Below are 26467 nucleotides of genomic sequence, written 5' to 3'. Positions count from 1 at the left end.
TGTGAAGATATTAACACAGCACTAACAGAGTAACATTGCGATACTCTCAAAACAGGAGGTGCTTTTCAAGAGGGAGGGGATGAGACAGGCCAACCTCACCAAGTCATGGCTGTTTGCTGACAACTGCAGCTGCCCAGGGGGAGCAATACAAGACGGCTCAAGGAGTAGGTTTTGAAATGGAAGGTGGTGCTGGTTCAGAAGAGGGAGTAGAACTGTGATGAAACAAAGATGCCAACTTGCAGTTTATAGAAAATTTGATCCACAAATTCTGGATCTATTTTCAAAAACAAAAATCACATCTGTTTCCCCATCACTAAAATAAGAAGATGCTATTTTAAGCCAGTGAACATTATCCCACTGTATTGAAAACACAGACAAAAAATTCAGCAACTTTCCAGGGTTGACAAGGTTATCTCGGGCCTCAGTATCTTACTTTACACTGTGCTAGAAAACAGCTCATGGTTAAATGAGCCCCGACATGTGTGTCCATCTGTCCAGCTGCAGTCCCCAGGGTCCTCTGCCTTGGAAGGCTTTTTCTGCGATGCTTATCAGGTTGCCCCATGGAAGTGATTGGAGTGTTGGGACTCCAGGTAGAACTCAGAACTTTCCAAGGCTCCTCCTCTGCTGTTGTGTCCTCCTTCTGTTGGAGGCTAGCACCTTTAAACCGACCACCTCAGATGAAAGAATGCTTCCACAACCATCAGGAAGTATGCTGAAGATGTAGCTGCCAATATGTTGCTGGGTGGCTCTAGCTTTGCAAGTTATCTGCTTGCTCCTAAGAAGCTCTGGTGATGATTTTTGCAACATTGGGGGACACATAAGGTGGAAGAGCCAACAGCAGCTGCTTGGTCATGGATCACACATACCTGGAGCAATGTTGGTGGTCGCGAAATGGACAGAGTCTGGAACAAGAGGAAGAAGATGAACAGCAAGGATGCACTTTGTGGGAGCTCTGCAGTGATGGGACACTCACAAGAGAGTTCCCTTCCAGGTCAGAAATATGAAGCCATGGCCATCTGCAAGCTCAGCAACCTGCTCATTACCTACAGTAGGAGGTTTCCAGATCCCAGAGCAATATCAGGCTGGTTCGGCATCTTCTTTCTCAGTCTGGAAAACCTCCTGCCAGTCTTCATCTGGCCTCATCCTTGAGGCAGCAACATGCTCCCATACTTCTTTCTTGGTCCCTCTCAGACTGTCTAGGTCCATAAGGGCTCTGTTAGCTAAAGTACAAGGACTGCGGGAAGCAAAATAAGTAACGAGAACTGTCAGAAATAAGTTTCTATGTTTCTGCCTTTGCTTTGAGAATGCCTCCGCTCCTTGCTCTCGATCCATTGTTGCTCGCTATCCCAGGTGTGTTTTTTTCTGGCTCTTCTCTTAATCATCACCCCATGACTGTGACTTTTCCCAGGGACTGCCTGAACCTTTCACTCTCCAAGATGGGAACCAGGACCCCTGTCCAGTCTGAGCAGATTCATCTGGCTTGGTCAAGCTTTACAGTACTGAAACACCGCAGTGATGAGATGCTGGTTTCAGGAACAGACAGGTGAAAATGGTCTGATGTTGGCTACAGATCAATGTTTAAGCAGCAATGGGTAACAGAGGACGCAGAAGTAAGGAGATCATGGCAGGATGCAAAGCAGTCTCTGAACTCATCTCACCAAACATACAAACCAGAGATACATACGTACCAGCAGTAGTCTGTGATGTTACATAGCTCTGTAAACTTACTGTGTGACAGAGGTGGTAGATATACATTATTTAGCCAGTCACTCCAGCCAGATACAAAGCTAGTACAGCTTTGACATAGCTCACACATTCAGTATGTGCGATCTAAAGACAATAGACAAACACATCATGAACAGACAAACCTTCAGCTCTTACCAGATTAAGTGGTTCATTTAGCTAGCAGGTAATTCTTTAATGAAAACACTAGGAGTGCAGCCAGATCAAGTTTCTAAAGGCCAAAAAGAAGAATGTATTTGGAAGCTGCTGCCATAAAGTATCAAGCTGGATTTGCCCCAGGATTAAATAACATTTTGCTGCTGCAGTTTTGGGTGATGGAGCAGCTCAAGCAAGCAGCTCCCTGATGCTGGTTTGTTTCCTTCTACTTGCAAAGACACAACATTCACCTCAGCTCTGCCCTGGTGCTTGTCCAAATGATGAAACTAGCTACTACATTTGCAGATGAATCCCTGACTGAGGGATTCTGTAAATATTAGGCAGACCTATAAAAACAGACTGACAGGAATAAAGGAGGGGAAGTGCTTGGCAGAAAAAAAAATCAATAATTTTAAGGGTTAAAAATATATCACATGGGTTGGCAATGGCATAGAAGGAGACAGACCGCAGATAGCGATCACCGCTACTACTAGTCAACGCTTGCTTGAGCTACCAAGGCCCTTCCTACAGCGCAGTTAATGGTAGTGTGCTGACAACACCGCAGCGATCAACCGACTGCAGGGTTTCCGTTCCCAGCACTCACAGCCAATATAATCCTGCTTCAGCTTTTGCAACTATTAATGCTTTGTTAAAGCTTCAGCAACTGGAATCAAGTGATCGCTGTCAAATCTCAGCTTTCACTTCAAACAGATAAAACAAAATACGAAGCTTCTCGCCATCAGAGAAAAGCCTGATAAGATGAATTCCCTAAGGTCAAAAGTCATGAGGATAAACAAAGAGAACCTAACCCAAGATAGGGTTAAAATACTGTGATTTTTTTGAAGGGTGTCCTTCATTTTCTGATTGTATTCCAGCAGGAGTACTTGGTGGAAAGATGGGACTGGCTGTAGAAAAGGAAGCATTCATTACCAAGAGTTGGCACAAAGGCAGGAGTAACATATTTACATCAGCAGGGAAAGTAAAAAGCCAAAGCACTGCACAGACTACACAAAATGAAGAAAAAAAAGTTACAAGGATGTAGGAGAAAGCAGGAGGGAGATTTTTTGTTTTCCTTCCTCTTGATCATTCTATCTTATACAAGAACCCCCTAGATCTGTCTCTGAATGCCGCTTTCACCTCCTTCTTCTAAGTCAAGCTTCCCATGACACTGGGAGTTCAGCTGTACAAGCTGGAGGCAAAAGAGGAAACCAAACACACAATAAAAACATGAGGACTGGCCAAACGAGGATTCCTAGAAGTATCACAACGGCCAGGTTGGTTAGGACCCAAGCTACCAAGGTGAGCGGCTAGACCTGCATTCCTCTCAGGGGGAGAGAGAAGGAGGGTGATTTTCTAACACCATAGCATGAAGCCTTCCTAAGCGAGTCAGGGGATTTACCCTGTTCCTTTCAACAGGCTGTGTGGCTTATTATCTCCATCAGCTTGGGTCAGTTTCTCATCTAGGTGAGGTCCAAGTAGATCCAACTCAGTCTTAGGAGAAAGGGAAGTGTTCAGCCCTGTGCTTGGTGTGCTCCCGTCGTGCTGCAGGGCCAGCCCCAGTGCTCCTAGCAGCATCCCCACCATCGGGTGCTCAGCCCACTGGCCCACCGCTACCCCTGTTTATCCTGGGCACTGCAAGTTCGGTGTAGGTGTGACTCAGGCTATCTCCAGCAGTGGGGATGGTGGGGACGATACAGGGGTCCCCAGACTCCCTCTTTCAGCTTCCACTATTGGCCAGAGTTGGTGGCACGGCACTGGCTGCATGGACGCATCAGGGACATACCTGTGCCTGGCAGTGTGGCCTGGAGACCATCAGCTGCAAGATCTTTGATGCTGCTCCATGTCCTGGAGAGAGTTCTGCCGATTTAACCTTAAAGAACAGCCATCCAGAGTCTATCAGCTAACATGTCATGAGGGACAAAACCAGCCTCTTGGAGGGCTTTGTGAATATGTGAGCGTATTATTAAAAGCCAAGACCAAAGCAAAAAACCAAAACCAAAACTAAAACCAGCTCGGTGCTTAATAATCACATACCTGGAAAAAGAAATTTAAAATACAACCCTCTTCCCCTCGGCAGCCCATCCTGGCAGGAGTGACCCGATAGCCGCGTGGTGCACCTATCACTCCAGCCAGCAGATCCGGATAACAGCGAACATTTGAGGGTGGGAAGCAGGCCTTCCCCGGCACTTGTAATCTGCTCACATCCAGAGGCATCTTAAGTCCTTTCTAAACACGTTGATACTGCCTGAAATTCACCAAAAAAACACCCAGCCTTTGTTTGTGTTAACAGGATGAGAAAGTGCAAGGCTTCCTGTTATGTGTGTGACAGCTCGAGATAAGCAGAGACCGCTGGACAGGAAATACGCCCAACTTCTGCAGTGTGATTCGTCTGAAGCTTCGGAGCTCTTTTTAGATCGAAGCACCAACAGAATGAGACGGTGCTGGCCAGAAAATGGGGGATACGTTGGAGAAGAGCTCTGAGGAGCCCGAGATCTCTTTGGACAATGAGTGTTCAACAAAAATGGGGGACCTGGTGGAAGTCTCGAGTGGTGAAAAGGTCAAGTTTGATGATACAGGACTTTCTCTGGTGCTCCAGAATGGCCTGGAGAACCTTCGGCTTGAAAATTCCCTTACAGACGTCATCCTGTGCGTGGACAGCAGGGAATTCTCCTGTCACCGAGTGGTCCTTGCTGCAGCAAGCAACTATTTCAGGTAAGGCATTTAAGAAACAAAACCAAGAAACGTACTTTGCTTCTTAGGCTTGACCTGTAGATCTCCAAGGAGTGCAAACTGTGCACTAAACTCTGCGAATTTGCAGTGAGTCTGTAATTTCTGACGCCTTTTGGCTCTTTTTTTAAAGTTGGAGACTTATAACTAAGGCAGGTGCCAAGCTGTGGATCTGCCAGAGCTCTGACACCAGCACTCAGCAAGCCCGCGGGAGGCACGCAGAGAAACGGAGAATGGCCGGCAGACAAGTGGATGAGAAAAGGGTGTTTCAAACAAGTACCTGTAGCCCCTTGTATTGTCCCTTTGGGATCCAGGCAAAAAGCAATATTTATGCAGATCATGCTGTATTTTTATTGAGAAAGGAGTAGGTTTGAGGAACCTGATAATTTTTCACGTTACCATTCTGTGGTAAAATTTTTACCATTTCACCCCCTCCTTCTGGTCCTCTTGAATTTTTCATTTTTCCGGTACTAGAATAGATAGTCTCTCTGAGAGTACTGGCCAGCAAGAACAAATTTTAGACACACAGAGGAACTCAGTTTCAGTTTCAACACAGATTTTCCACTATCGTTTAGACAATCACATTTGCATGGCTGGGATTTTTTTTCTTTCTTTTTTTACTGCTAAAGTGGTCAGATGACTGAAAAGCTACAGAGGAAACATGAGAAAAAAGAACCTGTGACCACTTGTGACATGAGCAGAAAGCTAATTTTAATGGACTTTAGTAAGCTTTGCTGGTAGTGTCTGGAAGAACAGTTCTGTCTTTATCATCTCATAATAGAGATTGTATCTGTGAATATACAGAGATGGGTATTATTTCTACATATAGACTACATAGATCACATGTGAAAATAGGCAACTAAAAGCAGAGATGCCCAAGTAGTTCTTACCAGCATCGTGTGCAGGAAGGACAGCAGATGCACAAATTAAAATAAGAATCACCATAATGTTACTTTGAAAAAAACCCAATTCCTCTTCCACTAGGAGGAAAGGTGCTGCAATCAGAAGGGGCCTCAATAGTTAAAAACAGACAATTTGCTGATAACTACTGCTGGCTGGTTTTCCCCTGAGCCCCGAGCAGCAGCCTGCCCATGGAAGGAAGGGGGACACCTGCCTGGAGGTCACCTCATCCCAAGGCAATTGCAGATGTGTAGGGTCTGTCCCCCAGGGTGCTTCTGTCTGCCCTGGCTTCCCACGGAGCTGAGATTTATTATATCCCACTCTCTGCCTGCCTGTCAGTGCCTCTTGTCACCACTCTTTGGGTTAGTTTTCATGTATGTTTGGCAGAAGGTGGACATCTCAAAACTGAAGCTCCCACAAGTGTGATGGAAATCGGTAGCCGGGCAGAGTGGAGATGCCAGGAGCAGGGCCCACGGTGCTCAGCTGGGTGACCAGCACTGTGTCCTGGCCAGTGTCACACAGGTCCCCAGAGCCAGCCAAAGCACATGCTGCCCTTTCCCGGCCAGACACAGGCAGCCAGCACAGAGCTGAACCTCTGGAGAGGGACGGGAAATGTGTGAGAGGAATAGCGAGAGAGGACGGAGGGCTTGGGGAGGGGAAGCTGAGCTTACTGTGAGGGGGGAAAGGAGGACACAAGTGTGCAGGGAACTGAGCTTCACTAGTTCTGCTGCTCACGTGGTGGCTTGTTTCATCTTGCCTTAATTCACCAGCAGCTGCATGGGCCCAACGAAAGAAGAAATTCATAAATCACACTATTTCTGTGAGTACTTTCCATGCTACTAGAGGGCCTCAAGCACCCATGCACAGGAGCAGAGCAAAGACACCCTGTGAGTCACAGGCTTCAGACCCCGGCAACAGTGTGTTACACAACCCCCTTCCTGAACGTTGGGTGCCACAACGCAAGCAATCTGCAGCAGCTGACTTAAACACCACTAAATAAAGTTAACGACTTCTAGTCCTTCCTTCAGCACTGTTTGAGAGCAGACTAGTGCTTCTGACACCTCTTGCATCTGTTGACATAAATCAATTAACTCTCTGCTTCACCTGGGTGAAGGTAACAAAGCAGAGAAGAGAAATACAAGCTGACCAAGGTGGTCACTCCTGCACTGCCCAAGGTAGTGGGAGAATGGGACTGGGAGAGGTTGAAGCAATATTTTCCAGAGCATCCTCAAATTCCAGCATGGTTGTTTGAAATCAGGTTTGTAATTCCAAGCGCAAGCACTCCAGTGTGAGTGAGTGATTAAAAAGTGCTTCACAAACTGCTACACCTCATGTATTTCATGGAGATTTCTCCCTGTTTTTTCTAAATTTACCCATTTTTAGGTATATAAACTTGGTCTTGGGCTACTCACTTCAGACGTGCATTTCTTAGAGTTGGTTCAAAGACCTAGTTTAGAATTACACAGGGACATGAACCAGGGAAGCAGACAATTAAATTAGTAGACACATCTGAATTTAGAGCCTCAGAGAAAATAACCACACACCTCTCTGGGTAAGTACAGGCAAACTCAGAGGTTCAGAGGCAGCATTTTAATTTCCAGGAGAGAAGCTCAGCCTGATCAGCCCTGAGTGGTGTCAGGGTCTACCCTCTGGTTGGCACACAGGCTAGGAAGGAGGTCCACTCCACTCGAGCAGGATGGCCAGTACAGGACTCAGCTCTCCTGGTCACTGTGGCCCTGTTCACCCCGCCACTGTCTAGAGAGGAGTACAGGTGGCAGCGTGCGGTGCTTTAGATGTGTGATTTCTGCAGGTTGCAGCCATGTTGCGTGAATCCTTACCCTATGAGATCGGGACTGGATGGCAGCTCTAATGCAATTTTGCAGATTGGGAGAGAGATAGGGGGAGGCACTTTGACAAGATCCCTGTGCAAGGCTGGTTTCGGAAGAGCCTTGCAATGGTGTAACGCTGGGTATCTCCAGCTGACCTCCATCCAACACTCCGGCTTTGCGGGACGGAACTGAGAGCTCTCACCTCCCCAACAGGGATGGTTAAATATAAGATCAGAGTCGCCAGTTTAAGAGATAAACGGAACAAGAGCAGACAACACCTGCGTCCTACAATGGCCTATTTCTCACTCAGATGAAGCATTCAGCGCCTATCAATCCCATGCCATTGAAACAGCTGTTTTGTACAAACCTCCCTCTCTGTGTTGAAACCCCATTCCTGGGGAGAAGTGGGTACTGAGGGCTCTTGTTTTCAAATGGCCACCTGCCTACATGCCCCAGATGTACAACATCTGACATGGCCAAAAGGGAGAGAAGCGAAGGAGGGTCCCAGTCTTGTTCTCACTGAAGTTAAGGAGCATTTTGTCTTAATGCCTTTCAAATACTCTGATTTCAGTGGCAGCAGAAACTGCACCATGGAGCAGAGCTGTGAATTGAAAACCTCTAACGAGCTGAATGAAGGGAAAATGAAAATATTGGCTGAACGTCTTTTTCTGACAAGTAACTTCTCTGCCCAAGTTTCCTGCTCAAAAGTTAGGTCTCTTTACCAAAAGGCAGTTTTGTACACTGAGATAACTAATACCAGGTCTCTTGCTATAAAATCGCTGCTGAGGCAAGGAACAGGTAGCACTTAAAGCAAGGAACAGCTGTTATCTTCCATCCATTTGCCATTCATCATGCCTAATGGCTTTGCAATAAAAACTGTTAACATCTTCATTCCAGTAAGATGTGTCAATCAGACAGCTTTATCCTGGCACCACTTTTACAAGAAAAGCATGGCCTAAGACTCTGGATCTCAAGCTGTTTCCTAGGTTGCACTGTCCTACTAACATCACACATGACTAATAAAGAAGGGCTGGGTATGCAGGGTAAACAGCACTTCTAATTACACTTTAGATCTTCACATGTTTTTCACCAACACAGTTACAAGCGGACTCACATACTCCTAATCTGTTGATCCAGATTCCAAATGATGTGAAATCTCCCTCTCTGAATACAGTGAACAAGATGCAACCGATCAAACTTGTAAATAAAAGCAAAAGCATTGGAAGAAACACTTTAAATTATTAATTGAAAATGCAGATGAAGACGCATGTGTTTGGTATGCAGCTATGACAACACAAAGTGGATTTAAATAGCTCTTAGACAAATTTCTGATTTATATCATGAAATATCTGACTACTGCCAAAGTGTGGTGGTCGCCTTTCAAATACAGTGTTATCCACCAAAGGAGAGGTGGCATCAACATGCATGCATCACTGTGCTTTTTGGTTAACAGTAGTTCCAATTCATGATTATTCAATACTTTTCTAGCCGAGACATACCAACTCTACAATCCCACCAAAATTTAGCAAAGGAAAAGTTGTTCTCATAATTAGAAGTGAATTCTTAAGCCATTCCCTCCTGGCCCATCCCTGGTATTAATGAAGTCAAAGATATGTTGGGAAGCTCAGAGGCGAGGCTATCAGCCATGTGCATCTGGGCTGGCCCTCAGGGTTCAGCCTAAGCAGTGTTCAGCAGCTCCAAAGCAGCAGGGTATTGCCCTTGCCAAGGGTTATAAAGTACATGTGCTAAGTGTTAATGAAGTACGGAGAATGCCAGCGGGTGGAGGTTTGGGCTTAATGAGTTGTACCAGAAACAGCAAGAGTCTGTAAGAAGCCATCAGGTGAGACATCCCAGCTGCTCTGCAACATCAGTCCAGACACAGAGCGCTTCCCAGAGAAGGTTCCAGCTGCCTTGTGCTGCCACGGAGCTCCAGGTCTATGGCAGAGTCCAGCTCTGGGGTATCCATCATGTGTGTATGCCTTATCAAACTCAGGAGTAAACAGGTAAGAAAGCAACAAAAGGATTTTCCTTGTTACTTTGCTACAAGACTAATTGTAGTAAATATGAAGCAATCGCAGTATTCTATGTTGAAATCTATATAACCAAATGTTTTCAGAATGCCTCATCCTGGCTGGGATGCAGTAAAAGCTAAAGATGTTTCTTTTCAGGGCCATGTTCTGCAATGATTTAAGAGAGAAATATGAAGAGAAGATCATACTTAAAGGAGTTGATGCAGAAACCATGAATATACTCCTGGACTACACTTACACCAGCAAGATGCTCATCACAAAGCAAAACGTACAGAAAGTCCTGGAAGCCGCCAGCCTCTTTCAGGTACAGATAAACAAACTGATCCAGTCTTGTTGCTCTGGCAACACCATGACTTACCCTGTTTAACACACTGCAAACTTACCTGATTTAATGGGTTCTGGAAGTATTTTGCTTCATATTTCTTTACATTGTGATTAAAAATGGCAGTTGCAGCCATGCAGTGGGAATGCTGCTGTGCTGGGAGCCGTGCAAACAGGCAAAGAGCCGGGCTCTGCCTCCGGAGCTGCTCCCACATGCCGCCTGCCAGGCAGCAGGGTTGTGTTGGGGGGACAGTGCTCCCCCAGGTGCGGGTCAGTCCTCCAGCCCAAAAGACTTAGTGGGTAACTTCATCTCTCCCTCTCCATTGCCTTGAGATGGAGGCTTACCAGCCAAAGTTAGCATCCTCCTTTGAAGAATTGTTGACGTAAAGGGTTTTAGTCACAACCTAGGACTTGTGGGAAGTCAGACTTGAGCAGCGTTACTCAGCCTGTGGTCCGTGAGGTGTTCACGTGTCTGGTAAATCACCTGTGAGGTCTACCAAATTGCAGTCCCTGGTACCGAGCTGTAAATTGCTAACAAATTGCAACCACCATAACCTGCCAAGCGCCAATGTGTGTATGTGTCTCCAGTCTTTGCGTTAAGAAAGGCAAGAAACACCTGACTCTATAATCATCATGGCTCATTATGAACTTCAGATTCTTGGACCTTACAAACATGGGAGATGTTGCTCTGAAATGAACCTGTGACTCTTGGGGTAACTGGAGCTGGTACTCGTTGTGGGGAGAGAAAGGAAGGTTATCACAAAGTTCTCGCCCAGATTAACTCAGAAAAGGTTATGTAGCTTTGATGGCACCTGGGGTCGCAGTGCAAGAATTACTCACATTTTCAGGAGATCAGTACTGCAAATTGGTAGCACTCAGAGTTTATGTTTGGTTCATTTTCAGGACACATTTCTGTGATCTCTTTGTTTTCTTCTGAACTGTGTTTTCTTCTGAACTGTTTTTCCTTAGGATTCTCAGTTTTTACCTCTGAAACTATCAAAAGCATTAACTTATGAGTTCTCCTTTCTCTTCCCTATTTGTCATTAAAATTAACATTAAATTTAACTCCTAAGGCTGGTGCTTTAAGAAAACTGTCAAACACTGTTAGAGTAATGATAAAATCATGAGGGTGCTGTGAGAGAGAACAGTAAACTTCAAAAATCTAGAAAATCAGGAATGTTCTACTGAAAGCAGCAATCCCCACTCTTACTACAACGATCTTGGATACTGTCAAGATTTATAAAGTCTTAAAGCCCCACAGTATACATGGTTGAGGTTTCTGACTGAATACGTGTTTTGTGTAAAAAAGATTTAGTAACTATGAGCATTCTGCCAACTTGTCTCTGCTATTTATTCTGAAGAACAAACATAAACACTTGAAAGAGACAAATGTTTCATGTCAATACATCAACATCTGAAAAAGGTCAATGCTGCAATATATTGTAACATTTTTGTTTGGGAAATTCTTTCCTTTCCAAATAATGACACGAGAAAACAACATTCAAAATAGAACTTTTTTATCTGACTAGCAACAATTTTTGGCAGTGCCTCTTTTCAATTTCTCAGATTTGACCAAGAACCAAAGAAGAAATAACTTGCACAGTTCCAGGTATTCCAATATAGATACTCCATTTTCTCTAGAAACTATTTCTGAAAAAGTTTTACATAATTATGCATTCCCTCAGTCCCTTCCAATAAGTTTTGACCAAATGCAGCTGAAAATGACAGCGGGGAGAGGTGGAAGGCTATTCAGAGAGAGCAGGATTCCCTGCGTTGTGCACATTTCTCCTGGGGGAAGCAGGTGGAGGGTTTGGACAGGGAGCTGAACAGCCAAGCCTCACCCTGGAGTGACCCAGACAAATTTTTTCCACCCAGAGCACAGTTGCAACACGAGTTGAATAGTCACCTTCTCTGCCTGGGGTGGCAGCTGTCCAGCCACCACACTCACAAGGCTGGTGCCCATCCTGGATCCAGCCCAGCAGCCCCTGCCACTAGCTCTCCCTGCAGAGCAGCCAACAAAGCAGCTCATCCTTTCGCCTCTTGGTAGGGTCAGGATCTCAGCTGCTTCTCCACACTGTGGCAGAGAGCTCTGTTTCACCTGCAGTAATTCAACAACAGCCTTCAGACCTGTCTATGCCCTTCCTGCCTCCCCAGGAACCTGTGTATTGCCTCATACCCTCAGCATGGCTTGGGTGAGGGACCACATCAGCTGGTTTAGTGGGAGCAAAGAGATGGTGAGAAGGAAGCAAGGTCCTGAGCAGATGTAAAAGAAACAGTATTGTGGCGAAGGGCTGTGATGACCACTGCCATAGAAATGCCAGCTGCAGAGGGAACAGTGGAGGATGTCCCTGAGCTGCATCACTCTGCTCTCAGCAGAGCAGGGCTGCTCTGCCCCAGGGCACGGCTGAAGCACCGCCAGCCTGGTGGCCCTACTGACTCCCAAAGCACCCCTCATCCAAGTTAATTCACTTTTCATGAACAAGACACTATAAGGAAAATACCTTGCCCATTATCTGAAGACCATCCTGTAGCCACTTAGCAGTAAAGGGCCAGGGTGGCCAGTGCAGGACATAGCTCATTAAACCACAGCCACCGCGCAGTGCCAGCTGCACCAGACAGGAGGACATGGTTTGCTAATGAGGGGCTCTGGGCAGCTCTGGATCAGAGACATGTCCACAGGCTCAGAAAGCCACCAACTCCCCGGAGAGCCATCCTGCAAGGGTCGCTGTGCCCCTCACCGCCCGGCTGGCTCCCTGCTGTGGGGCTCCTTGCTGCGGGGCTCCCTTGGGATGCAGGTGCCACTGCCGAGCCAGGACGTGCTGCCCCTTCAGCCACAGCAGAGCGGGATCTGACCCCAAGGTGCACTGCATACAGAGTGGGATTATGAATAAGAGCCCTTTCAACCACTGTTCCTGTCCCTTTCTGGTGCTTATAGCAGGAAGCAGGGCTGCTGGCACTGCTTATGCTAGGCAGTTCAATAAAGCTGGGACAAGAGAGGACTTAAATGGGGAGAATAAATTTTATTATTCAGAGAGAAGGCAATGTGGAGGCAGAGTACGAATATGGGATGTCTCTAGCAAGCAAGAACCTGGATTCAAAGGAGTATTAGGAGAAGGACCAGCTATTGAAGAAACTGTTCCCAAGGAAGAGAGCTTTTAAAATGCCTGGAGCAGCATTAGGAGGGCACTCACGGAAAGGAAAGAAGAAAACTTAGAGTTCCTCAAGAATAATGAGAGCAAGTGAAGCAAAGGCTCAGGGGAGTCTCCCTCCTGGGTGCTCTCCTGAGTCACCTGTCTCGTGGGACTGACTGAAGCCTGCCCAGCAAATCTGATGGGGTTTTGGGGGGAGTTTTGTCTCTAGATGAAGAGACTGGTGGGGAGACAGTGCAGCACGGAGATGCAGAGCAGCAGCCAGGGAAAGTCCTGCCTCGCTACACTCCCAAACAGTCTGACCTCTCTGGTTAAGCCCTCGGTGGGAACTGTTTCTCACACCCACACCTCGCAGTTCCGCATTCATCTGGCCCCGAACACAGCTCCCCAGCGTGATCAATGGTGCCTGCGTGGCCGTTAGACCAGTGTGCACCGCCTGGGAGAAAACCTCTGGTGTCATCTCATGAGTATCGCTCTTAGCAAGCCATATATAAATAATTAGAGCACTCTACAGTGGCTGGGCTGTAGGCTGGTGAGAACGTTGCTTTAGTGTCTATTCCCAGACTTGCAGATGATTTGATGAGTGACCTTGACAAATCCCAGATTTGATTTTTTTGCATCTCATTACTTACAGCTTTTAAAGGGCTAATGCCTAACCTTCCTCAGGTCTGAGGACTGCCCAGTGTTGGCAAAGTCCTTTCAGTCCTTTCAGATCCATTTTCCTCAGGGAAATGCACTGGTGAGATCAAAGTGTCAGCATTGTGCTAGCCCAGAGAAGAGGCAACGTGAGAGTGGAGGCACCGAGGGACTGCCAAGCTCTGCCGCGGTGCCACGGCATGCCACTGACATATTTATATCGCAACGGCAGCAACATACTCTGAGACCTCGCATACCCTCGTTCATCAGCCAGTTGCGTTTCTCTAAACTCTTGACCACATCTGAATGTAAAACAGGAACCAGGTAGTCTGTACACAGCGTCTGCGATCACTCAGCTCTGGTAAACAGCCTAAATATGTCAACACGACACCGCCGGGTCTGGAAGGTTCTACCCTAATTACTGAAACAATCTACATATTGCCTTGTTTAAAAATGTTTCGCTTCCTCTTAGCCCCTAGGTTACTGTTGTGTAACTCTCCCCAGTGGGGCAGAATGAGTTTAAATGGTTTGCTTGCTGATGCTGGATGGAAAAAGGACCCAAAAAGGATGGACGGAAATGCACAGCATCAGTTTTGAACCATCTTTCTGTATGTCATTGTTTGCGCTGCTCAGTGGCAAAATCAACACAAAATACTGATGCTGTGCCCACACCTGAAATCACAGAGGTGACAGAAAGCCCACAATGAAGTGCTATAACTTACCAGTTCTACCCCAAACTGGTTCCCAATTCTTGAATAATCACCAGTAACCCAGCTCACCTAACAGTTCATGGCAAATGCCCCACAGATATCTGTGGTCCAGGACCTGCACATTTGGGACCCTCAGGCAGGGCCACTGTGCAAAGGAAACTAATGAGAGTAGTTGTGATGCCCTATTGAACGCAAGCACGGGAAGTCATTTGATCAAGCAGAGTCTGTGTGTAAAAAGCACATCTATGTTTTTTTGAACCAATGGTGCTGACAAGGAAAACAAAGGTCACTAAAACCTCTGAAGGCAACAACAGATGCTTGCCAGACAAGCCTGGCTGTCAGGCAACTCAAAGATTTGCTGACGGTCAATCTCTTCCCACCACATCCCTAGTACAGGACAGCACGCCCAGCATGCCCATGTGCTCTGGGAGGGCTGCACTTTGCCCAAACCTCCCACACCCCCGCACTGTTTTTCCACCACCTTTGCAAGGCCTCAGACACACTTGGAATTGGGATGGTGGAAGCATAACTGTACCAAGTGGAGCCACCTGCATTCCAAAACCAGACTCCCTTCTGGTTGATCTCAGCTGACATACCAGATGAAGCAGGGCAGGCACATCTGAAGCCTGGGGACCTTATCTGTGCTTTGTAACTCCACATTAGCTAGTGCTTTGAAACCTCATGGAGGTGAGGGGAATGGCAGAAACCCCTTTTACTTTTGTGAAACAAATACCATTCAAAAAGCTCCATAGCTCTCTGTGATACAGTAATACAAGTAACTGCTCTGTGCTTACACATGTTTTTTTTCATCCACAGTTCCTTCGCATGGTAGATGCTTGTGCCAGTTTCCTCACTGAAGCCCTCCAGCCGGAGAACTGTGTTGGCATCCTGAGGCTGGCTGATGCCCACTCCCTGCAGAGCCTGAAACAACAAGTGCAGAACTACATTATCCAGAACTTCACACAGGTCCTCAACTACGAGGAGTTCCTGGAGCTGCCGGCCGACATTCTCTGCAGCACGCTGAAGAGCGATGACCTCTACGTCACGGAAGAGGCACAGGTGTTCGAAACTGTAATGAACTGGGTTCGTTACAAGGAGTCGGAAAGGTTTCCTCTCCTGCCATATGTGCTGGAGAATGTTCGACTGCCCCTCTTGGACCCTTGGTATTTTGTAGAGACCGTTGAAGCCGATCAACTCATTAGACAGTGTCCAGATGTTTTTCCTTTGCTCCAGGAAGCGAGGATGTACCATCTGTCAGGCAATGAGGTGAGTAAAAGAAGAAGGTACTTGCCGCTCTCTCTAAATGTCTCATGCTTCTGCTCAAAAATCCCATCAGAAGGAGCAGCACTATGAGACAGAAAAAGGTATTTGCAGTGAAGTTTCACTAACTGGTGCTACTGAAAAGTCGAGGTGTGCCTTACCAGTTATCCTGCTTATTTAGAGAGCTTGGAAATTTTTGGTAGCTTGTTTTCAAGCATAAAACTTCCTGTATGTGAACATCTGAGCTCGACCCTTCATACACACACTTGCGTAGCTAAACAAAGAACCCAGGTGACTTCCCTAGTAAAAAGGCAAACGGTGTTACTCCTGAGACCTCACCTTCTTGGCTAATATTTCAAGCCTGAAGAATGAAGAATTATTTTCTCACTAAACTGCTTCAGTCTGTAATGATTCTTTCAAATCTAAATATGTAACACCTCCATTCATTACTTATGGGGGAAATCTTTCAGAAAGAGAGAACCTCCCTGAAGAAGACGGTCTCTTCCCAGAGGAGATGTCTGTCTATCTTCCTCATTTGCAGAGGTCCCTGCACCCAGAGAGACAGGTTCATCCTGATGCTCAGTCGAGTCCTGTCCTGCCAGCTCAAGGTAGGCTGTGGTGGATCTCCCATTCTTCAGTTGCCCATCCTCTTTGGAAAGTTAGGTATCAGCCACATCTCCTGGCCCAACATGTGGGCTAGAGGGGAGAGCAACCAGAGGTCAGATTTCACAACAGGACCAAAGTTACATGAGCATGTGAGGAAACCTGTGTGCCTTCTCAGTCAGAGAGCCCGAGGAAGGCAGGAGGCCCCAGGAGCATGTTGTGGATCCATTGTCAACACTGAATGTGTCACTGGCAGGGGACGAGAGACCAAGGGCTCTTTGTGCCGGTGGCTGCGTAAGATGGTACACAACAACCCGGGGCAGTGCTGGCCAGTCTGGTGGGAACTCCTTGAGGAAGCCTTGCCTCACTCAGCCGTGCCACCAGGTCCATGCGGGACAGATAAAGGGAGTGTTGCTCAGGGTTGAACACTCATTAGCTCATTTTCAAAGGGGCCGCTGACAGAGGCAGCCCTGACAGCCACCCTCCCCAGGGCTAATGCCTAGCAACCCTGACAGGTGCGTTAAAAACAGAATTCTGAAAGGTGGCAAGTTCTAGGACACATGTTTTAAAAAAATTGCCTAATAATTTGCTAAACGTAGGGAAAATACAAAATTTGTGTCTGTGTAAATAATATTTTTTCAATATAGATAAATCATGCCAGTTCATAGAAACATATTAAAACTAGCTTAGAAAGAGAAGTAAAACTGTAAGCAAGCTGGCTACTGCCACAGAATTGAACCTGCAGGTCCACAGACCACTTCTCTGGGGCATGCAGAAGGTAACAACTGCAATGAGGTTGCTGCAGAGCAGTGCAGACCTCTCCCAGCAGACTCTGAGCGTCTGCAAATTGGCAAATGGCCTGTGATATGGAAGAAGCAGAGGAACAACTTTATGTGGTCCTCATACCTTTTACACTGCATTTCTTCCAGTATGAAAAACCGGCGTGGCGGGGGGGCATAAAGAAGGTTATTCCTTCTGTCCTTCAGCATAGTGCCAGTGTACCTTGAGACACTCATGCACTTATTTCCACTTGCTTGTAAGCATTTCCTCCAGGCAGAACGTAAGTTTCCAAGCACTCACCACATTCTTTGCTCCTGGTGAACATCTACGTGGGAAGTGACTTTTCTGAGTGTCCCTGAGACAAAGACTTGGTCAATAAATGGAGCCAACAGGTGGTAAATTAGAGCTAACTACATTTCAGATCCTGGTGTTGGCTTTAAGTAAATCTTCTGGTTTTATCTTAAAATTAAGGCTTATAAACAGAGAAACCAATTAAAAAAAACCCCCACAATAGAGAATTGGTATTGCTTTGATGCTTTAACATATCTTTTGAGGACAAATAATGACAGTGGTTATTTTCTGCTAGTGCTAACTGCAGCCTTGCTCTCTCCAAGCTCCTCAAGGCATACGCAGCCCCCAGGGCCCTCCCACCTTGCCCTCACTCTGTCAGCCCAAATTAAACCTGTCCTCTTCAGCTGCCTCACACACACCCAGCCTTGTCACTAGTGCTCACCTTTGTAGCTCCTAATGGCAGCCTTGGAATTCCCAGGAGGATCTGAAAGGATCCTCATGGGTAGGCAAAGGCAACTGAGTCCAGTGTTGGAGCAATCCTGCTGAAAGAAGGACACAGCAACCTCTGCTGAACGCTTCTAGGATGCTTTCCAGGCTTTCATCTTAAAGAGCATTTGATAATTGGTTCAGCTGATGTAAGCCAGTAGTGATTTACAAAACAGGTAATCAGAAAAAGGTCACCAGACCTCTCTGTAACTGTAGGTGTAAGTGCCCTGTGTACTCACTCTATCTTGCTTGCGTTTAGATTATTACAGAAAGAACCAAGCCCAGGATGCACGAGTTCCAGTCTGAGGTGTTTATGATCATAGGGGGCTGTACAAAAGATGAGAAGTTTGTAGCAGAAGTGACTTGCCTGGATCCTTTGAGGCGAAGCCGCTTGGAAGTAGCAAAATTACCCATCACAGAGCAGGAGACGGAGAATGAGAATAAAAAATGGGTGGAGTTTGCATGCATTACGCTAAAAAATGAAGTCTACATATCGGGTAAGGAACATGACATTGGGAGTGGAAGAGGGGAGCTGAGGGTTCTCACATTTATTTTCAGCTTTTTCACGAGAATGCTTGAGGTAACTTGAGTAGAATTAAGCACTACCGGTATTCCTGATGCTTTGGCTTTGAACTGGCTGCAGAAAGTGCTGGATGTGTGAGGATATTGCCTGGCCCTGGCACTTGCTAATGGTGTTATTAACTGTCAAAGCCAGATGAAGCCCACGTTCCAGACTCACAGCGTGGCTCTGAAGATACCATTTGCAGGCCCTCATCCGGAGAGCTTCAGGAGGCACATTTAACTTCCCCCATAAATACAGCTGAGCTACATGTAGGGGTCTGATCCTGGAGCTATGGAGTTTTTACTTTGATAATCAAAGGGGTGAAAGTCAAGCTCGCTAATCAGTTTGACAGCTGGTTTTGATGGCCTGTCAAAAACAAGTCTGATGATCTTGCTCTGCTTTTCAAAGGAAAAGTGATAGCAAGCTTGCAATCACTGTCACGTTACAGACCACGATACAGAGCAGTGTCTCCATGGGTAGGACACTTTTTCCTGCAAAATCATCCACCACATTCTGTGCTCACCTAAGACAGAAGAGAAGAAAGGAAGAGGGAGAGCTAAAGCGTGAATGCTTTGCTTAAGTATGAATAGTGGCCCATTGCATTTATTCAACTATCTTCCATTGCATTCTCTCTTTTGGGAATCCACAGCTTTTTATTACCTCATTGCAATTTAAAGTTTATTAAATCTTTATCCTGGGGTAAAAATTAGATTATTCCTTCCCTGGTTACAAATAAAGGAGATTTTTCCTTTCAGCCCACCATAGGGAATTTCTTTGTATTCTGGCAGCATGCCCTCTGTTAAAGGTTGGCTGTGGAGTGGAGCCGAAGTCAAATATCCCTCTAGAGAACATCCCTCACACCTTCACACCCTTGAGTTGAGAGGTCTCTTCTCCATTTGCCTTTAATCTCTTCCCCTTCCCTCTTTTTCAAGGTCACAGGCTTTTTGCTTCCTCTTATTCCTGATATCTTTTCCTCTTCTCCGCTTTTCTTTTATATTCTGTCTAGGCTGTCTCCTCCCCTGCTGTGGTGAGTCTAAACTGGCTTTCCTCTTGCTGCTTTTCTCACAGGTCCTATTTCCTCCTTCTCTGCTCACTTTCCTATCTTTGACTTCCTCCCTCCATTCCTTCTTAGCTTTTCTCCTATTTCCTTTTCACCATTCCCAACAAAATAAAGGGCTGAGTGGAACAAAGTCATTAGTACTTTCTTTTCAGCTAAACCAAATTATTAGTGTCTCAATCCCAATTGAACATCTGCCTCCTCCTTGCGTGTCCTCCTACTCTTGTTTTCTTTCTTTTAGCTCCTGTGACTCCATTCTTTTCTAACTTGACTCGCACCTTTCCTAACTTGATCTCTGCTCACACGTGCACTTTTCCCTCAGTATCTTGGTATAGTTTGGAGTCTTCCCTGCTCTTTTAGCATCTGAACAATAGGGAAGTCCTTTGCATGAGATAATGACTACTTTTAGATCACCATGGCCCCAAAAAGTTTAAATTCTTTGACTGGATGGACGGAAATACTGCATTTGTAGTGTAATGAAAAATGACATGAATTATCACTCACCATTCTGCTACTTTTACTAACTTAGTTACAATTTTCCCTCAAATTAGAAAGAACTGAGGTCTAGAGAAAGTACAGAAATAAAATAAACCTCCAGTTCTCTCAAAAATCTTTCCCTGTCCCCTGATGTACAGCAAATTCAACCACCCCATCCAGCTCCGGCTCCTACGTGAGTACCAGCCTGTGCAGGAGAGAACAGGCTGGTGTAAAAGGGGAATTTCGAGGGAGGGTAAGGAACACCTGCAGCCTCACAGCCCCTTTGTAACCATGAATGCTGCATTCAGGCCCTTCAGCCACTTCAGCTATTTGAGTGCAAATAAAATTCAACACATACATGTGAAAAATACCGAGACAAAAGCATTACAAATGACTCTTTCTAGCATGCTAATTATCTCCTATTCAATCTGCTATTTGGCCCAGAGATGAGCTCCATCAGTTTGCAGTGATCTGGCTGCAGTACAGAATACTAATGAAGGCAGACACTTTCTCAATGGAATATGAATTCTCTTTTCAGTATATTCACCAGTGAAGCAAATGTTTAATTAGGTTGCAGATGATGGAAAAAGCTCTCAGTCTGTAAATGTGGTTTCAGGCTTAACTAGATCAGTGGGTATTGCAGTTGCACCAAAAAATATATGCAAACAAAAGCGCTTGTTTAAAACACTGCTCTCTGCTTTAGCATGAGTAAAGATTCGCTTGCAAGTCAGCTCTAGAATGAGTTTGCAGAATCCAATTCAGATCTCTGACCTATAAATATGAAGCAAATCCAAGCCAGTAGAGAAAGAGACCAGAGGAAGAGGTACAAAAATGAGATCCCAGCCATATGATCCCAAGGCTCATTAGTAAAACATGTAAGATGCCATGCAGGACTGCGGTTGATAGTTCAGAGTCAGGTCTAGTTTTGCAATGTAAACCCCTGGGCTGGCTGACTGGATCCACCCTGCACTAATGGGCCATCCCCCAGCACAGGCCTGGCTTTCGAGGGGTTTGGCACCACCGATGGCAACATCCTCCACTATTTTATTTAAATCATGTTTATTTGTCATTTCTCAGCATCTTGGAACACCCCGGTCATGCACAAAAAACTCCTGCATGTCACCATGTTGTCTGTGGCTGGTCATTCACTCAGTCTGAAAATGGAAGTGGTTGAGGTCTGGGAAAGTGAGGAACGGTGATTTAGATTTACCGAATATTTGGCTGTACAACTTGTGCAGAGTTTCCCTCACTACTAAGCAAATTAAATGCAGAAATTTTCTTCTTGTATAACAGGGCTGGGCCATTGGTGTAGGTAATTAAGAATAATGACCAATGATTTATTTTATATTATGAGAAAGAGTTTAAAAATTTAATCATATTGGAGATTTGGTGTAAATACAACCCATGCTATCATATTTACAAGTGTCATGTACACTGCAGGTGGCAAAGAAACAAAGCATGATGTCTGGAAATACAACGCCTCTATCAACAAATGGATACAAATCGAGTATCTAAATATTGGGCGATGGAGGCATAAAATGGCTGTGCTGGGTGGCAAAGTCTATGTCATTGGAGGGTTCGATGGCATGCAGAGAATCAACAGCATGGAAGCCTACGATCCCTTTCATAACTGCTGGTCAGAGGTGAGATACCGCATCACACAACATTTTACTCATTTGAACATTTTAATCAGAAAATGCTAGGGCTTTGAATCATAAAAAATGAACAAGACAGGATCTAGTACAATTCTTTGAAGTATTTCTGGTCTGTAAAGACCCTAAATATATTTTTCTATAGAAATGCGTATCCTTCAGAAAGTAAAAATCACAGGATTGCCTGCTAATCATTGCCTGTGAGACGGCTCATGCCTGATTTTCCTTTTCTTAGCTGGCTTTTAAAGCTAGTAATTCATGCATCAGTAAGAGCGCAATACACATCAACCAGAGCACAGGCAGAAAACTGCTGCTCTGATACATAACATATAATGTATATATCAACCTGGGTATTATATATGATATGGGTTATACATTTAAGTTGAAAGTACAGATTTCAAGGTAAACAGGATGGGAAAAAAAAAACCAAACCAGTTCTAGCTGTAGTTCAAGCAACGAGAGGAGAGTATTTGGCAGAAATTAATGAAATTAGGCATCATAATGGCAGACACAAACTCTAGTTTTTAGATTATACAACACCATGCAGAGGAATCTAACAATTACAGCTGCAAGTAGGAAGACCAATATGAACAAGTTCTTTGTGTTTTTTCAATGTAAATAACTACGTAAAGGAGATTTGGGGCCTTTCTGACATTTCCTAGCTTTTCAATTGTTGACAATATAATTTTAATAACAACATTTGAACAGAGCATATTTTTATCAAGAGGTTTACACAGTCTTAAGAAAAAGCTGAAACATACTTCTCCGTTACCCCTAGAAATGTCATCTTCTGAACTCTACTGATCATCTTAAAAGGGACATCTGACTTAAAATTCAGCAGGCTCCCACCCCACAGGCATCAGCCTGACTACTTGAAATCAAAACAGTTACTAATGAGTTCTTACGGTCACACAGGCTGCTCCCCTCATGGTCAACGTAAGCTCCTTTGCAGCAGCGAGCTACAAGAAGAAACTCTACGTGATCGGGGGAGGACCCAACGGGAAGCTGGCGACGGACAAGACCCAGTGCTATGACCCTGCCACCAACACGTGGAGCCTGAGGGCTCCCATGCCAGTAGAAGCCAAGTGCATCAACGCTGCAAGCTTCCGTGATCACATTTATGTTGTGGGTAGGTGAAGCATTAATGTTCTTTCTTGTCTAGATGTATCAGGGCTTGTTTATATGTGTTAGTTTTACCCACACACTCTGTGGAGTATAAGCAAATGGTCAGATGGCTCTTCCTATTGAGGTTAGTGAGGGATGGGAATCCGGCACATTCACGACAGTCATCAACTCAAACTCCTTGTTAGTATGGTAGGTATCCTGGAAAGCTGGAGCCCAGAGACAACTTAAAGCCATCCAAAGGTGGGTTCATAGTGGCAAGGGCATGACCTCACGGCTATATCACGTCCCCTCTCCTCTCCAGGGACACCACAGAGATTTATGTGGGGATATGAATACTAGGAGCAGGTCATGGGAGGAGAACCACCGATACCCAAAGATGTAGACCTCTTCACTAGATCCTTCTTGGGGTTAATTCAATCAGTTGCCAGAACTGGAAGCAAAGATGGAAGAACAAGGGTTTAATAGTGGTGAGCTGAACTGAGGAGGGAGCCTGCACACATCTCTAGATAGTGCTAGAAAAAAAACAAAAGAAGGAAAGCGGAACATTTGTTTCCAAAACAGCAACTCTGAAGAGTCCCTGTCCTCAGCCGCGGCACAGAAAGTTTCTCACTTGCAGTATAATCAATATGGTGCTGTGGGCTGATGCAGAGCCAGGGTATCACCGAACAGTAAATGGTCTTCTGAAGGGAGATTTATAATGTGCGTGTACACACACATATGCATGCATGCACCGTAAATACCTCGTGCTTTTCCTCAGCCCAGGGACTGACATCACCCTCTTCATACAAGATAAGAGACAGAAAGAGAAGGCATGACTGACAGGCTAGCTGAGACAACCCCCCATAAAATCTGACACAATACTCCAGTTACATTCATTCAGCATCTTTCACCAGTAAACCTACAATTTCCCTGTCTGAGAAACAAATCTAGTTCAATTGGATAGAAATCAGCCCCACCTGAGCTTTAAAAGATAAAAGAGCATCCGAAACAATCAAATTACCCAGACTGATGAACTACCAACCGCCAGATGAATCACTATAAATAACAATGTATATGTTTTCAGTCTGCTCCAATTGGGAAATAAAACTTGTTTAAGTCACCCCACAGTGACTTGATCATCTCTGAAACACTAGATTAGTATTGCCAAAACCAATATTTATTATAACTGCAATGGATGAATGCTCACTTTGACAACAGGTAGGATCACAGGCATTGCTGCAACTCATCAAAAAGACCATGGCTTCAAGGTTTCTCCAGCCCTATTCTATACAGTTGAAGACAGACCCAGGTAAAAGAAAGGTCTATTGCTGGGCTCACTGTGGTCACACTGCATTACCACAGCAGTTTGTTTTGGCTTTAGATTCCACATCCTCATGAACAATAAGTGGCCTTCTGCAGATCTGGCTTTCAAAACAATAAAGTATCCTGTGACCTTGTTTTTTTCTTAACTTTGGCACACAAATCATTCTTACCAATGTCAGGAACAGAGGCTTGTTGAAGTGGGTGGTTTAGTTAAAATCTCTTACAGGAATGGCCAGTGCAAACCGATATTCCTTTCGTCTCCAGGTGGGGCCATGAAAGCACTCTACTCCTACAGCCCCCAGGAAGATACATGGTGCCTGGTGACCCAGTTCACCCATGAGAGAGCCAGTTGTGGGATTTCTCCTTGCAACAACAAGCTGTTTATCACTGGGGGCCGAGATGAAAAGAACGAAGTCATCGCGACAGTACTGTGCTGGGACCCTGAAACTCAGAAGCTGACCGAAGAGTGTGTCCTGCCTCGGGGGGTGTCTCATCATGGGAGCGTTACCCTCAGGAAGTCTTACACACATATCCGTAGGATTGTGCCCGGGGCAGTTTCTGTCTGACCGTAGAACTGCAAAGAAACCCAACACCTCTGTGCTCCTGTGGCACAGGCTGCAGTGATGATGTTTTTTAGCTGCAGTCAGCAATGGATGGAAATACCACCACTGGGGTCCTCTGGGGAGTATCTGTATATATGCTCAGTCCTTGCATTTCCTCTGTACAGTATATCCTTAAATTATCTTAATTCCTTCCCTCCACAGAAAAACAAAGGGACCAGCTGTAGTTTACTCCGGCCAACACAATACCTCTAATCAGGAAAAGAAATGTGACATGCACATGGGAATTTTACTTCCCAAAAAAATGCTTGAACTGGCTCAGCCTGGCCCTGAAGTTTGTTCAACTATTTATTGTGTTAAGTTGGTTTTGCAGCACCTACTAGTGAAAAAGAGAAGATGCTTTTTGGAATGAAAGATTTGTAACTTTGGTGAAATTTAACATTGTTTTCTCCAAAGCTGTGCTTTTTTCCAGTGGTTGGCACATTAGATAAGGTTAAAACTGGTTTGTTGTTTAGTTTATTAGTTTGTTTGTTTGCTCAGAGACTGTTTGTTGTTTTTTCAGTTCTGCGTGACCAAAGAAATCTATCTCAGTTTGCAAACCTTGCTGTAGTTCGCAAGACTGCACAGGCTGCAAATAGAAACAAACGCTAATCTGGTTCCACTGAACATCATTGTAGCTGTTTCCTAATAAAGCAGCTCAAAACCTGATTTCCCTTTTGTTCTATTCTGGGATGGTTTACTGTTCTGCCTGTAGGGTTCTTCCTCTCAGTGTTGCGGCACAGCAGCAGAGGTCGGTGCCTGAGCGCGGCCATCCCCAGCGCCAGCCCCGCTGGGTGGCAGTGCTCTCCCAGGATTTTTCTCACGGGTTTTGATTTCCTGGAATGCAAACGGACAAAACAGTGTGCTGGAGAGAAAAACACTTCCAGGTACTGTTCCCAACCTGATTCCCGGGACCATCACATGCTGTACCACAAGGGCCAAACGTTCAACAGGCCAGGAGGGCCCGAGTTTCGAGTTCCAGCATCTGGGTCAGCTGTAGAGAAAGCAAAATAAACATTGACGAGGTCACGCCTGGGACGCTCTGGGACACTCTTGGCCAAAGGCTGGGAACATATTCCCGTCCCTCCTCCCCTGCTTAGTTGCTGGAAAGAGCCAACTCACCATTAAATACAAGTCAGAAAACACTGTGCAAAACAAATCTGTCCATGCAGAGAGCAGTGAGACCTTCCAGCCTCTCTCCCTCTCCGTAGTGTCTCCTTTTGCCTTATACAGTATTAAAAATAATATTTCTCTCATGTTGGGCTGAGAAAAAAAAGTGGGTTCCTGAATTTCAGCCTACTAATTGCAGAGTTGTGAGCGGAACAGCAAGGCCCCAGACCGCACTGGTGAGTTTGCCCTGGCCGTGCAGGAGGGCAGAGGCAGCCATGGGGGTGTCTGACCCCCAACAGCTCTGCGCCGTCTCCTTTCCCCTAAAAGCCTGTGAGAAATCCTGTCTCTGCTGCAACTGGCCCCACATCTTGAAACTCACTTCTACAATTTCAGCCAATCCCCTCACTTTCTTACTTTAATCTTCCTACAGTCCTTCCCTTTTCAACTATTTTTTTAATTGGTCTTCTTCTTTCTTAATGCTCCTGTTGCATTTCTCATGCTTACACACTGGCCCACGTTGTCCCATCCTGCTCTGCTTTTTGGAGGACATGAAGAAATGTCCTCTAGGAAGGGCATTGCATTTCAAAAGTTTTTTGTGAAGAAGATACCACCTTTGACTTGGCTAGCAGTACCGGCTGGTCTACAGGGACAGCCGGGGTGGATGAATAGGGAGTCTCCCTTTCCCCTTGAGTAGTTGCGCTTCTCTATCTTCACCTGTTGCCAAATTTCACTATAGCGGCTGCTGAAGCTGACCAGTTCTTCCTATTGGGAATCATCCAAAAAACAGTAGCCCTTACGAGTTGGTTGATGGTTTTCTCCCCATGATGTCAGTAGCACAACTACTGCTTTGCTTGAGAAAAATAATCCACCGAGTTGGAAAAAAATTGTCCAAATAAACTTCCGAATACAAATTCTTAACTGTACACAGCAGAGACAGAAAACAGCCTCTTGTCTCTCCCGTGGCAGTTCCCCAGCCACACTCG

The 26467-nt window shown here is 45.5% G+C and overlaps 1 protein-coding gene across 1 annotated transcript; it reads left to right on the top strand.

The window, feature by feature from the left end:
* The first annotated feature begins 4308 nt into the window (after positions 1-4308).
* On the top strand, positions 4309-24975 carry KLHL6 (kelch like family member 6). Its single transcript, XM_080349841.1, has 7 exons — positions 4309-4590; positions 9503-9668; positions 14997-15446; positions 17860-18097; positions 21137-21339; positions 22264-22477; positions 24040-24975. Exons 1-7 carry the CDS (start codon positions 4331-4333, stop codon positions 24339-24341), a joined length of 1833 nt encoding a protein of 610 aa, XP_080205967.1. The 5' UTR covers positions 4309-4330; the 3' UTR covers positions 24342-24975.
* The last annotated feature ends 1492 nt before the right edge of the window (positions 24976-26467 follow it).

The sequence above is a fragment of the Nesoenas mayeri genome (genome assembly GCF_963082525.1).
Source record: "Nesoenas mayeri genome assembly, chromosome: 9".
Classification (NCBI taxonomy): Eukaryota; Metazoa; Chordata; class Aves; order Columbiformes; family Columbidae; genus Nesoenas; species Nesoenas mayeri.
The sequence above is the reverse complement of the archived record's forward strand: the minus strand, read 5'-3'. Positions and strand labels throughout refer to the sequence as shown.